The sequence below is a fragment of the Oncorhynchus gorbuscha genome, linkage group LG05 (genome assembly GCF_021184085.1).
Source record: "Oncorhynchus gorbuscha isolate QuinsamMale2020 ecotype Even-year linkage group LG05, OgorEven_v1.0, whole genome shotgun sequence".
NCBI lineage: Eukaryota > Metazoa > Chordata > Actinopteri > Salmoniformes > Salmonidae > Oncorhynchus > Oncorhynchus gorbuscha.
In genome coordinates this window covers 83,569,898-83,584,472 of record NC_060177.1, presented here as the reverse complement: position 1 = coordinate 83,584,472, position 14,575 = coordinate 83,569,898, and the positions used below count along the sequence as shown (strand labels likewise).

At 42.5% G+C, this 14,575-nt stretch overlaps 2 protein-coding genes across 3 annotated transcripts; one reads left to right on the top strand and one right to left on the bottom strand.

Moving 5' to 3' along the window:
- Positions 1–2,645: 2,645 nt before the first annotated feature.
- On the bottom strand, positions 2,646–6,382 carry LOC124036583 (SREBP regulating gene protein). Its single transcript, XM_046351334.1, has 5 exons — positions 5,628–6,382; positions 5,272–5,428; positions 4,842–4,993; positions 4,440–4,553; positions 2,646–4,062 (listed from the first exon to the last, which is right to left on the bottom strand). Exons 1-5 carry the CDS (start codon positions 5,718–5,720, stop codon positions 3,979–3,981), a joined length of 600 nt encoding a protein of 199 aa, XP_046207290.1. The 5' UTR covers positions 5,721–6,382; the 3' UTR covers positions 2,646–3,978.
- LOC124036582 (RING finger and transmembrane domain-containing protein 2-like) lies at positions 6,354–14,574 on the top strand. Of its 2 annotated transcripts, none has more exons than XM_046351332.1 (10): positions 6,354–6,513; positions 6,779–6,858; positions 7,065–7,552; positions 7,872–7,948; positions 8,129–8,229; positions 8,843–8,996; positions 11,116–11,265; positions 11,969–12,034; positions 13,715–13,816; positions 14,059–14,574. In XM_046351332.1, exons 2-10 carry the CDS (start codon positions 6,812–6,814, stop codon positions 14,191–14,193), a joined length of 1,320 nt encoding a protein of 439 aa, XP_046207288.1. In that variant the 5' UTR covers positions 6,354–6,513; positions 6,779–6,811; the 3' UTR covers positions 14,194–14,574. The 2 variants fall into 2 exon arrangements, with proteins under 2 accessions (XP_046207288.1, XP_046207289.1); XM_046351333.1 differs by having other exon boundaries at positions 6,404–6,513; positions 6,750–6,858.
- The last annotated feature ends 1 nt before the right edge of the window (position 14,575 follows it).

Below are 14,575 nucleotides of genomic sequence, written 5' to 3'. Positions count from 1 at the left end.
TTTCCGTCACTCATTTAGTTAAATTGCGCATGAATAAATTGGCGACAGCCTGTATGCCCTCCCACCTATCCGTGTCATGCCTCAGATACCCCGCGAAAGCCAGCATGGATAGAATGCAATAATTTACTAATGTGTGTCATATAATAATTCTCATGTGCCAACGTATCACCAAGGTCCGTGCCATGGGTGAAACGTACCCTCCTGAAGATCTGAAATAATTGGATGTTGAAACTTACCAGCCAACCAGAAAAGCAAGGCGATGCAGTTCAAACCCCCCATTTAAAATAATATATAGTATTTTGCCAGCATTACGCATTTAGAATGACATGTGGAGTGAAGGTTGTGGTTACATGATGACAATACGTGCCCCACGTACCTTCAAAAGTAATCGGCAATCATCATTTATTAGAAAAACAGTTTCCATCGTCATTTGTCGCAATTAAGTTCGACAAAAGAAAAATCCACCTGTAGAAAGGATAAAAATGTATCCAATCTTCCGTTTCCATTACACGTGATTTTTCTGCCAACATTTATTTTGTCGAATAAACCTGGGTCAATAGAAACCTGCCTACTGACTGACTTCAGTAACCGTGTTTACTTACATACTGTACCTGTACAATTACTACTGTTCTGTTCCCTTGGGTCCCATCATGATCCTTTCAGTTCTTTACTTATTGATCCACGCAAATTCCAACGTTTTCCTTTCTGCCAATTTGGAGAAAGACAAGTCAGTTCATGGGTCAAAATACCAACTGTTGTTACTGGGATATTAATTGCCCTCTTTATTTAACTGAGACATTCTGTCCGTGATATGTAACAACTGAAAAACATTGACTTAAAACAGAATGTACTGAAGACATTCCATCATGTCAGAGTACATATTTATGGTCTATTTTCAAATATGTTTTTCCACAGATGGCAGCCAATGGACAGAACCAACCTTTTGCCCAGGGGTTCCCAGATCTGGACCTCAACAGTACCTCACCTTCCCCTCTGGAGAGAGCTCAGTGTGGGCTACACTTCATTGGCAAGGCCCTGAAAGAAGTCCTCAAGGACCAAGAGAGTGACCTGAACCCAGATCACATATCAATGCACAACAACCTGAATGACTCTGTTTCCATGGTGGGGAGGCTATCTGCCTGTCTGAAGATAACCATTGGGGTTGACTGCACCCAGAAGCCAGCCCATCCCGAGATGCCCAAGCCCCCCTTTCAGAGGAAGCGGTGGAGCATTACCCTGCTGGAGGAGTCGCGGGACTTCCTGGTTTGGGTGGAGTCTGTAGTGGATTCCAGAATACCATTGATTCTATAATCACTGAATTATATTTTATTTATTATAATATTAATGTAATTGGTGAATTTAAGGTATTTATTCATCTTAAATGCTATTTATTCAAATGTTATGGATGCTTTCTTTTAGTACAAAGTTTCAGCATATTACCAGCTCATGTCTATCTTGACTACAGCAACATAATTTCTGTTTTCTTATAAAGCTGATTTGTATCGGAAGTTCTGCAATAATAATAATAATACCATTGCCAAACAGTGTCATGATGACATAGTTCTAATAGTTTGTGCTAAATGAAACAGTTTGCATACTTAGTGGACAGGCCTACACTGTGTTCCCTTCCCATGTGACAGTCATTAATCAAATAGCCATGAATGAACATTTGTCAGGACCTTAATATATTTTCTAATTACAAGACAGATTCTGTTTTCACAGCCTTCAGGATGATTAATTGTTTAGCTCTGGCTATGTTCCCCAAGTGGATAATTTAAAGGCATGGAGAATTATTATATCTGCAGAGGGCTACTGTGCATCCCAAATGGCACTCTATATAGGGGCGGCAGGTAGCCTAGTGGGGAGGCAGGTAGCCTAGTGGGGAGGCAGGTAGCCTAGTGGGGAGGCAGGTAGCCTAGTAGGGCGGCAGATAGCCTAGTGGGGAGGCAGGTAGCCTAGTGGGGAGGCAGGTAGCCTAGTGGGGAGGCAGGTAGCCTAGTGGGGAGGCAGGTAGCATAGTGGGGAGGCAGGTAGCCTAGTGGGGAGGCAGGTAGCATAGTGGGGAGGCAGGTAGCCTAGTGGGGAGGCAGGTAGCCTAGTGGGGAGGCAGGTAGCCTAGTGGGGAGGCAGGTAGACAAGTGGTTAAAGCATTGGGCCAGTAACCGAAAGGTTACTAGATCGAATCCCTGAGCTGATAAGGTAAAAATCTGTTGTTCTGCCCCTGAACAAGGCAGTTAACCCACTGTTCCTTGGCCATCATTGTAAATAAGAATTTGTTCTTCACTGACCAGTTAAATCAAAAAAAATATATACCTGCACCCTACATAGTGTATAAATTACAACCACTGAAAGCCCCTTCTTCAAATCAAGCGAGATGCTTCAAGCTCATCAAACACTTCTGAAATTGATGTGACACTGTCCAAGTTTCTCATCCCCCACTTTGTGAAAAAAATAAAGATGTTTAAAAAGTTTTCATTTTGTCATACTGTATATTAAAATATGCCAATTCTTGTTGATACAGCTCTGACCCCTGGTAAACATTATCCAATATATAGAATGGTTTCATAGTGTGAAATACATAACTTATTTAATAAAATACTGAGAATTTTTCTGAAAGGGTTTGCACAATGTAAACTGTAAGCCGATAACTTTCACAGTCACTTTATTAAATAACCAGTCAGTCAATATCCATGCACGACTACACACAAAAGTAGACATTCTTTAGTTTTGTTTTTATATTCAACAATAAGGACTAAACAACCAATAACAACCTTCAGTATATAATCAGGCATTAAATACAGACCTTTATAACATGGGTCGTGTTCATTTTGCACCAAACAGACAAAAACATGTGAGACTCAAACATTTTTAAACATTTTCTGTTGCGTGCCCTAATGAACATGACCATAATGTGGAACAATGGCAGCATGAGGTGAATCCTAACTGGTCTAATGAGCCCTGATGATCATCACTGATGAAGTTATGAAGCTATGCACTTATGAAGTGTAAATAATATAGCTATATCACATACAGTATTTGTCCATTGTTGTGAAGTTACGATAGTGTTCTTCAGAGCCATATGTAGAGACTGTTACTCTCATTACTTCATCAAAAGGTTCAACATGGCGTCTGTTATTGTCAGTCAAATCCCCTCTATACAGGGTTTGGTGTTCTTGGTGGCTCCCATCTGTTAAGCACCGTATGGTGTCAGACGTTTCAAGGCCATTATGTCGACACAAGATGAAGGGGAATCCCGTCTTCCCACGGAGTATCAAGGTGTGTCTCTTGGCTATTAGTTGGACTCTTAGTTTTCTTTACATTCTCGTAAGTCCCAGACAACCGTTATTAGTTTCTATACAGTCTCGTAAGTCCCAGACATCCGTTATTCGTTTCTATACAGTCTCGTAGGTCCCAGAGGACCGTTATTAGTTTCTATACAGTCTCGTAGGTCCCAGAGGACCGTTATTAGTTTCTATACAGTCTCGTAGGTCCCAGAGGACCGTTATTAGTTTCTATACAGTCTCGTAGGTCCCAGAGGACCGTTATTAGTTTCTATACAGTCTCGTAGGTCCCAGATGACCGTTATTAGTTTCTATACAGTCTCGTAGGTCCCAGAGGACCGTTATTAGTTTCTATACAGTCTTGTAGGTCCCAGAGGACCGTTATTAGTTTCTATACAGTCTTGTAGATCCCAGAGGACCGTTATTAGTTTCTATACAGTCTCGTAGGTCCCAGATGACCGTTATTAGTTTCTATACAGTCTCGTAGGTCCCAGAGGACCGTTATTAGTTTCTATACAGTCTTGTAGGTCCCAGAGGACCGTTATTAGTTTCTATACAGTCTCGTAGGTCCCAGATGACCGTTATTCGTTTCTATACAGTCTCGTAGGTCCCAGAGGACCGTTATTAGTTTCTATACAGTCTTGTAGGTCCCAGAGGACCGTTATTAGTTTCTATACAGTATCGTAGGTCCAAACAATCATATAGGCAGGAGTTCAGGTGGACTTTCTCCATAACAGTATTTTGCTTGTGGATTTCTGTAGGTATTTTCATGTTGGACACTCTTCAGGAGCAAAAAGAGAGGGTAAACACAACCATTAGAATGTTTTACATCAATCTCTCTTGCCATCTCTGCATGACAGGATGTGGGTATGGTCAGGGAGTGATCAGAGAACTGGGCCCAGATTCACAAAACCTTAAGAATACATTTCTCATTAACTGCCATTTCTTCAATAAAAGCTAGCTAAATCAGTTGCCTAGCAACAAACATCTTAAGAAGCTTCATAAGAAAATCATTCAATCTTGTTGAAGAATTGCACTTACAAACTAACTTATTTTGTTCTTATTTATTAAGAAGCTTCTTACATTTTCACGTAAGAAGTGTTTAGTGAATCTGGGCAAGGTTATCCTTGTTTGTTTCATGTAGACAACTCAACCTACCTGCGATGAAGTCCGACACTTGGCTAAACACAGCTCAAAGTGGTCCTCCACGGCTGTGAATAGGTTCTGGAAGCCATCTGCAGCTCTGTTCAGGAAACTCTCTAGAATAGGTTGCTGAGAAGGAGAGAATATGAGAAAGAGAGAGAGAGAGAGGAGTAGAGGTGCAACAGTCAGATCAAAATCTGGTACTTCTCACATGGATTAGTCATAACACAACCACTGCAAAAGGTTCAGATGAAAACAACGTAAAGTTAAAGATGTCAGGGTAAGATAGAGATCTGACTCCATTGTCCAAAAAGCCATGCACCCAAAAGATGTACATGCAAAAGATGCAAATTCTCATTTGGAACAAAACATTTTGCTGTTGGATGCAGCTCAACAACAGTGCCACAGCTTGAATACCTTATCAGGCTGGAGGCAGCAGGACACACAGTGCTCGTAGATGTTGCAGCAGCCGTTGGCCAGACAGCTTTTACAAATGTACTGTCTTGAGCTGGGGGCATTGACATTACAGCAACCATTCACCAGCAGATCGTTTCTGTCACACACATAACCTGTGGGGACATTCACATGTACAATGGATTAGTGACTTGAATATTGAAGTGTAATTTTATAATACCTCAATGATAGGGGCTTTTCTCACATCATCTTTCCTTAAAACGCATTGGGGAAGAAGAACAGAGGGGAGGGATCTTGGGCATTCTTCTCAAATACGGTTGAAAAGAAGGTGAGGAGATTGTGAGGAATCACAGAAAAAACTGTTGGAGAAAGAGGCGTTATTCCCTAAGAGATAACAAGTGAGTGAATGAGTCCAGTTAGGTTCATAACTCACCCAGTTCATCTGTGAGCAGCGTTTTGCCCTGAATGGAGTTCCGGCACTGAGTGATCTGCCTGCTACTGTTGCCCAGGTTGAACCTGACTTTCCATGGGATCCTGTGATCTGGGTCCCTGGCCTCCAACAGGTTGCGATCCCGTATGGTTCTCTCCTCCTGCATAACACATCACAATATATATCTCACACACACATCTCGTATAGCCAAAAGTCAAGACCTTGCTGCATGACAGATAGTCAGGTGTGGTTTGACAAACTAGTATAGCCTAGAGCTGGACCTCATATCAATCAAATGTATTCATAAATCTGTGTTCTGTGGACTAAATATAAACATGAGATGTCAACAGTTTAAATACCTGTTTCAGGGTGCTGGTTAGGAAGTAGATCAAAGACAGTCCAAACACCACACCTAGCACCCAACGTTTTCTCAGTAACCTTCTTAGCACCATGGCATGATGTTATTGGAAGATCCCTGATTGGATTGCAGCAATGCTAACTAGATAATATTAGCTGGATAAACCATATGGTAGCTAGAAATGTCTGGTTCAACTGGGGTGTCTGGTTATGATTGGCAGTTTAGAAATCACGTTCAATAACGTGATTCGTTTGGTCAACACCACAACCTAACCCATTTTGCCAACCTTAACCCATTTTGCTGGCTAGTTAGCAAAGCTAGGCAAGAAACCGTGGTAAATAACGTTAGCTAGCTATCTGTATATAAATACGCTGTAGAGAAGGACCACAGCTGTGCTAGTTAGGTAGCTACAAAGTAACGTACCCATTCGCTAGCCGTTTAAGATAAAGACTGCGTTGTTAGCCTGCGTCGCTGGAAACAAGCTAACGATGCTTGGCTAACTACTCCCCCAGCTAGCTAGACTGACAGTTAACATTAGCGAGCTAACGTTACCTGCCGTGAGATGCATTAGCTAGAGTTAGTTGGCTATAACTCTACAAAATAACCCCTACTGACAAATAACATATGTTGTTGACGTTGCCTTCAGATAAATGACCGAGAAAGCTTAGAAAATAAACAACGTTTTCCCCATGAAATCTGACGTCTATCATCAAAACAATTCCCTAACACGGATGTGTGGTGGGAAAGTGAACGCTGATTGGCCGAGTTGAATGTCATTGACGTCATACAGGAAAAACATCGTCGCGAACCAGGCCAGGCAAGCCGCAGGGGTGTGTAGGAAAATATACTACATGGGAATGAGAAGAATAAACAAAACGATGATTCAGGTGAGACCAACAATTGCCGTGGACAAATATTAACTAAGAATCATGCATATAAATCATGCAATAGAGAAACCAGTAAACCATTGTACTGTACATGTAAATGGTGGCGTGATGGTGCGACTGCCAACCATCATAGCTAGTTAGCGTTAGCTATCTGCGGTTAGCTAATTGTTGCAATAAAGTCTATCCAACCATCGATACTCTCCTTGCGGCGTTGTACTTGTATTCACTTATTGCAGTCTGTGTGTCTGTCTGCACCCCACCATAGCCCTGGATCACTCGGGTATGAACTGGATGTGCCATGCAGAGAAGACACAGCAGCAACACGGATGGCATGCCCTCTGAAAGGTTTGAGTTCACGTCCTAGGACACAGGCATTTGCAGGTTCATCATCACAACCTGAAATTGTGCACTAAAGAGGATTGAATATATATATTTATATAACTGGTTAACTTCGGGAGCCAAAACCATTGAAAGGCAATGCAAGAAATAAACAATAGACAACAGTCTTTGAACCGTCAAAAGATGCAGCTGATCCTCTCTCTGCTCTCCAGGAGCCGTAGCCAAACCCTTGGATCAGAAAGCAGCCTGGACGAAGGAGGTGTGTTTGACTGCCTGAAACCCGACTCGCCCACCTCCCCCCAGCAGCTCTTCTCCGGCCTGGTTGGGGTCGGGGTTCCCTCGGGATCTGGTGTGCCCTCCGCAAACTTCCAGGCGGCTGGTCTTGTTCTGGGGACTCCTCCAGACGTCTTCATCCAGATGACTGCCTCCTCCAGGGAGGAAGGGGGGCCACACCGCTCTGAGTGTGGGCCCTACCTCCCCCGTCCGCCCCCGCACCATCATCACAACCACCACCACTTCCACCAGCCACTACAGCACCGTACATCTGGAGAGAGGCATGGGAACAGGGAGGAGGCCTCGGAAGACCCCTCTACACCGGCTCCGGCCTTGTCGGAGCTGAAGCCTGTAGTCACCTGGCTACAGAGGGGGTTCCCGTTCATCCTGATCCTCCTGGCTAAAGTGTGTTTTCAGCACAAGCTCGGTAAGACTGGTTTTTAGATCGCAATAAAAAAAAGGTGACTCTACACGTGTGTAGTAATACCAATACTACACTGATATACTACACTGAAATAAATACTATACTGATAAATACCTCACTGATATAAATACTACACATATATACTAGACTGATATAAAGACTACACTAATGACAATGTTTTTGTTAGTAGTTGCTTGGTAATTGTATAGTATTGGAGTCGGTCGTTTTGTGGAATAAGTAGAATAAGGAACATTTGGAAACTTTGGAACTGTCAGATACTATGTGTGACTGACTGGTAAACTCTTCTGTTTCTCTCTGGTAGGTATTGCTGTCTGTATTGGGATGGCCAGCACGTTTGCCTTTGCCAATTCATCATTCAAGCACCAGGTGTCACTACGGGTAATTTTCACCTTTTGTACAACTTTGATATGAGAGCATAACTCTGATACGTTTTAGAAACATTATTTGAGTGTTATTGATCTACGTAAATAGCTAGCCCGAGAGAAAGTGAGAATATGCGTACATTGGTGATTAGTAAAGTATTTGATTATTTACTATTTGTCTGTCTGTGCGTATCAGGAGGAGAGGTCTGTGGTTGTAGCTCTCTGGATGATCATGTTCCTATCTGGAAACATAGTGTATCTCTACTACACATTCAGTGCTGAGGAGCTGTACAACAGGTAGGGTAAAACCATGTCTTGTGGTTCTTTCTTATGGTATTGCACTGAAAACCTTACATTGCACTGAAAACCTTACATTGCACCGAAGACCTTACATTGCACTAAAAACCCAACATTGTCAACCACCCAATATTTAGGCCTAATGGTTTACAGTTGGCTGACATTGACATTTACCTCTTTGATATTATTTTCTTTCTCATCGATCTGTATACAGTATGACTGTGGTAATTTTTTCATTCAGTTTTGTCCTTTTTGTTGTTGTAATATGATTTTCATTGTCTTTAGGTTATGTTACCATGTGCCTTCTTGTCCTGTGAGTATTGATTTTCGTTTATAATTTCACCTGTTTTCACATTTTGTTTTGTCCTCCACATTTTGTTTTGTCCTCCACATTTTGTTTTGTCCTCCACATTTTGTTTTGTCCTCCATATTTTTAATCATGTTGTTAATTTTTGTTACTGTCTTCTGCTGATCCATGAATGTGTCCCTTGTAACCATTAGAGACTATACCAGACATAAGGTATCACATCCATCCACAATCAAACCTCAACCTATAAAGTACTGAAATCTGTCTCATCTCTGCCCCCCCCCCCCCCCCAAAAAAAAAAATCAGTCTGATGTTTGCAAAGCCCAACATAAACAGCTTTGACTTCTTTGATCTAATCTGGGCGGTGGGGATCACCGACTTTGTTCTCAAGTACTTTACAATTGGCCTGAAGTGCTTCATCCTGTTTCTACCCAAGATCCTCCTGGCCTTCAAATCCAGGGTAAGAGCCTGTGTTAGTGTGTTTTTATATTCATCAAAGTTTTTCCTGTTTTCCTCAGGGTTACAGCTAGTGTGTGTTTTATATTCATTAAAGTTTCCCTCATGTCCTTGGGGTCACAGTGTGGGAGTGTGTGTATTGATGTCTTATCCACATGACAGTTTTGCTTATAATAACCTGTGGTCACAGAAATAGTGTGTGTCTGTGATTGTGTATGTGTATGTGTTCTATCAGTGTGCAGGTTTTGCACCTGGGGCTCACAGTATGTTTTGACAAGTGATTTATACATACACTAGATGACTGATAGGGGGCGCTGTGTTGAGGCCACCGTGCCCCCATATTGGCATTCCTATACCATTGTAAAAAATATTCTGTAATCTATAGAAATGCATTTATTAATGTCTATTTGTTTTTGCCATATTTATTCTGTTACAGACACCTTAATGCATACTTTTAAATTACATGTGAGCTAAACATATATTTAAAAAATATATAAAAATGTTTGCTTAAACTATATCTTTTTGAGATTACTAATGCCACTGGCCCCACTACAATAACAAATATTAAATACATGTAATTTTGACCATGAAACATTTAATTGAAATACTGTAGAATTCCATTAATTCCTATGGACGGCTGCTCCTACTGGGGAGTGCCACAATTGCTGACTAGTGGCTTCAAAGCCCCTCGATGGCCAATACATAAAATCAGCAATCCAGGGTTTATATACATCATTGGTTTTGACTCGGCTAATAAACAGGCCAATCGGAGAATTAGGCGGCTGCCACTGAGCTCATTCATCCTGGGGGACTGCAGGGGTGAGGTCATCACTCCCTTGGGCTGGACCATTACTGTGGTGTGTGTGTGTGCTCCCACTACCCCTCACTTTCGGCTGCTGGGGAAGCCCACGCCACGCGATCACTAAACCGCCCGACCGACCCCCACCTCAGCCTCCATCCTCTGTCGCCCCTTACAAAAAAAGACACGCCAGACTCATGTACATTGATTTATTATTTGATTTAGTTTGCTCTGCTGTTTCTTCAACATTGCTCCTTGGCTGGCTACATTGTTGGCACTGTCAGTGCACTCCACTCCAGGGAAATGTATTTTCTAGTATCCATGCATCCACTTGAAGCAAGATTTAATGAAAACATGTTTTTAGCAGCTGAGGGGGATAACTCATAACAGTGGCGTACCCTAACTGCTGGTTAGGTTTTGATTGGTAGTCTGAGAGGTCAGCGTCACTAATGAAAAAAACAGCAGGAAGTCCCAGAATGTGTTGGAACTGCTGCCATGGCTCAAAGTTTCTGGCTGGAGTCCAGTTTTTGTTTGACACATCCAGTGTGTGTGTGTGTGGGGGGGGCAACAATGAGGAAAGATGAATTTCCTGCTTGCGGAGGTCTCCCACCCTCAGTGTTTCTGCTACAGGGTTTCCAACCCAGAGTGATTAATCTCTGTCAAGTGATATCCACATAACCATTATACATACTGTGATGCCACTGGGAATCCATTTCCTGTTAGTGTTAGCCTTCTGTTTTTGAACCCCCCCACTCCTCCCACACACACAGCAACAACAGGAACTTTTTATTTTTGAAGAGTACTGTCACCCTGTCCTCCTGGCTTCCCCTGTGGCATCCATTGGAGAGCGAGGAGGAGTGGCCTCTTAAAGAAAAGATGGCTGCCCTCGCAGGTTGACTTGCCTAGGGCTGAACTGTGTGGGTAGCAGGTGAAGAGAGCCAAGTGGCTGCCAGTTTCTCTTGCAGTGTGGGGAAATTGCCTTTGCTGCTGTGAAGCTGCAGCCTGCGGAGCCCTCGCTGGTGGCCATGCTTAGGTTGGAGCTTGTTGCTTGCAGTGTGCGGCTGCTCAACAGATAGGACTAGAGCTAGCCTTATATGTGCTGCTTTTTGGCCGTTTACTTAACTTAATGAAAAACTGACAATATTGAGGAAATATCCACTTGTCTTTGAAGATTAAAATTAGTTTGTGATGAAACTTCTTTTTTCTGTATTTCTCTTTTTCACACCATCTCAAACCACAGACATTGTTCAGATGGAACATAAAACATGTATTACATGCATTTCCAATGTCTTATCAGTGTCCTCCATGTGTGTGTATGTCGCAGGGTAAGTTCTACCTGGTGATAGAGGAGCTGAGTCAGTTGTTCAGGGCCTTAGTGCCCATCCAGCTGTGGTACAAGTACATCATGGGAGAGGACCCGTCCACCAGCTACTTCCTAGGAGCCATGCTCATTATCAGCTACAGCCTCTGCAAGGTAACGTAGCGCTAATATAACTCACCCACAGCTTCTACAAGGTAATGTAGCGCTAATATAACTCACCCACAGCCGCTACAAGGTAACGTAGCGCTAATAAAACTCACCCACAGCCTCTACAAGGTAACGTAGCGCTAAAATAACTCACACTCCTTTATGTGTAGGTGGTGGTAGTTATATTCAATGTTGTTGGAGTAGCCTGTTCAATGGAGTCCTATTCAGTTATATTCAACTCTGTATATTTAATGGAGTTATTGGTATTGTGATTGCTAAATGTGGGTGGGTGGGGGTAGTGTATGTGCAAGAAATGCATGATAAATAGGCTAAAGCATGAAGACATCATGGGTGGCTACAGCTTTGAAAGTATTATGGGTTGAGATGAGACACTGGAGAAATTTAGTCATAGTTGTTCATAGATGTGTGTCCTCAGAAGGTTGCAAAATGGGACAGGACACTGCACCTCACTGAGTGGTTAAAGAATAGAACATTTCATTCAGTTAAGAATAGAAAAGGAACCAAAATATATTGACCTAGTAGAGTTAGTTAGAAAGAACGTCATAATTTAGAATTTTGCAATGTTTTCAGGATAATATTCAGTGGTCACCAACCCTGTTCCTGGAAAGCTGGAGGTGCAGGTTTTTTTTCCATCCCTGCACTAATGCACCCGATTCTAGAGCCTTGACTGTTTGTGTTTATCTTTCAGTCGTTTGACCTCTGTGGACGAGTATCAGCCATACGCAAGGCCATGGCAATTCTCTGCAGTTCTCAGGTGAGAAATTATTACTTTTTGTAAATAGAAGTATCTGGGTCAATTGGCAGCCCACTTCACTATCCTATAGCCATTGAAGTAATATTTCTATCTAAAGTAGTACACCTTCAACTGTCAACTGGTTGTGCCTGATCTTGCACTCTGATTGAGTTATGTTACTACATATACATTATTCGAATGCACAACATATACAGTGGGGCAAAAAAGTATTTAGTCAGCCACCAATTGTGCAAGTTCTCCCACTTAAAAAGATGAGAGGCCTGTCATTTTCATCATAGGTACACTATGACAGACAAAATTAGAAAAAAAATCCAGAAAATCACATTGTAGGATTTTTTAATGAATTTATTTGAAAATTATGGTGGAAAATAAGTATTTGGTCAATAACAAAAGTTTCTCAATACTTTGTTATATACCCTTTGTTGGCAATGACAGAGGTCAAACGTTTTCTGTAAGTCTTCACAAGGTTTTCACACACTGTTGCTGGTATTTTGGCCCATTCCTCCATGCAGATCTCCTCTAGAGCAGTGATGTTTTGGGGCTGTTGCTGGGCAACACAGACTTTCAACTCCCTCCAAAGATTTTCTATGGGGTTTAGATCTGGAGACTGGCTAGGCCACACCAGGACCTTGAAATGCTTCTTACGAAGCCACTTGTTCGTTGCCTGGGCGGAGTGTTTGGGATCATTGTCATGCTGAAAGACCCAGCATCTTCAATGCCCTTGCTGATGGTAGGCTTTGTTACTTTGTTCCCAGCTCTCTGCAGGTCATTCACTAGGTCCTCCCGTGTGGTTCTGGGATTTTTGCTCACCGTTCTTGTGATCATTTTGACCCCATGGGGTGAGATCTTGCGTGGAGCCCCAGATCGAGGGAGATTATCAGTGGTCTTGTATGTCTCCCATTTCCTAATAATTGCTCCCACAGTTGATTTCTTCAAACCAAGCTGCTTACCTATTGCAGATTCAGTCTTCCCAGCCTGGTGCAGGTCTACAATTTTGTTTCTGGTGTCCTTTGACAGCTCTTTGGTCTTGGCCATAGTGGAGTTTGGAGTGTGACTGTTTGAGCTTGTGGACAGGTGTCTTTTATACTGATATCAAGTTCAAACAGGTGCCATTAATACAGGTAACGAGTGGAGGACAGAGGAGCCTCTTAAAGAAGAAGTTACAGGTCTGTGAGAGCCAGAAATCTTGCTTGTTTGTAGGTGACCAAATACTTATTTTCCACCATAATTTGCAAATAAATTCATTAAAAATCCTACAATGTGATTTTCTGGATTTTTTTTCTCATTTTGTCTGTCATAGTTGAAGTGTACCTATGATGAAAATTACAGGCCTCTCATCTTTTTAAGTGGGAGAACATGCACAATTGGTGGCTGACTAAATACTTTTTTGCCCCACTGTACACTGAGTTGACCCTGTATGGAATGGGAATGTAAACATTTACATTTAAAAAATATATATATTATTTAGTAATTTAGTAGACACTCTTATCCAGAGCGACGTGCAGGAGCAATTAGGGTTTAAGTGCATTGGTCAAATGGCACATCGACCGATTTTTCACTTATTTGGCTCGGGGATTCGAAACCAGCAAACGTTTGGTTATCGGCAGCCTCTCGGTTAACCGCTAGCCTACCTGCCTTTGTCTCTTTGTGACCACCTAGTTGCTGCTCTATCACCCACAGAGTTATGGTGTGAGAGCCAGCAGCCAACAGTGCAGTGAAGCCGGAGACGTGTGTGCTATTTGTCAGGGCGACTTCAGAGACCCCATCGTTCTTCTCTGTCAGGTGAGGGGACATATATGAACTCATGACCCTGTCTCTAGCTACTATCCTCACTAGTATGTTATTCACTGCTAAGAGTTCTATGTTACATTTGTGTCAGGTTGTCATTTTTTACCAACAGCTGATTGTGTGATATTGTGGGCAATCTGTGGTGTAGACAGTAAGTAGAGTAGTGTCATGTCATGGGTGAAGGAGTGCATGTAACGTTAAACTTAATTTTGTCTGTCTGTCTCTCTCCCCTATAGCATGTGTTCTGTGAGGAGTGCCTGTGTCTGTGGTTCGACCGTGAGCGAACGTGCCCCCTGTGTCGATCTGCGGTCATAGAGACCCTGCACTGCTGGAAGGACGGCACCACCTCTGCCCACGTCCAGATCTACTAGTGATTGATGGCCAGATGCCCACCAGACACTGGGTGGCACTATGGAGTCCAATTTAGTATGCCATTAATGTATCAAGTCAGTTACTATACCTTCTCTACACCGCTGTCACTATCACTATCACACTGCTTGTCTAAGTTTAGCTTCTTGCAAAGAAATTGAATATTAACTTATCTCAGTGTGATCCAGCACCATGTGGTATGGGTTAGTATTCTGGCAAAGGGTACCTATAGTAGTATCTCAGTGTGATCCAGCACCATGTGGTATGGGTTAGTATTCTGGCAAAGGGTACCTATAGTAGTATCTCAGTGTGATCCAGCACCATGTGGTATGGGTTAGTATTCTGGCAAAGGGTACCTATAGTAGTATCTCAGTGTGATCCAGC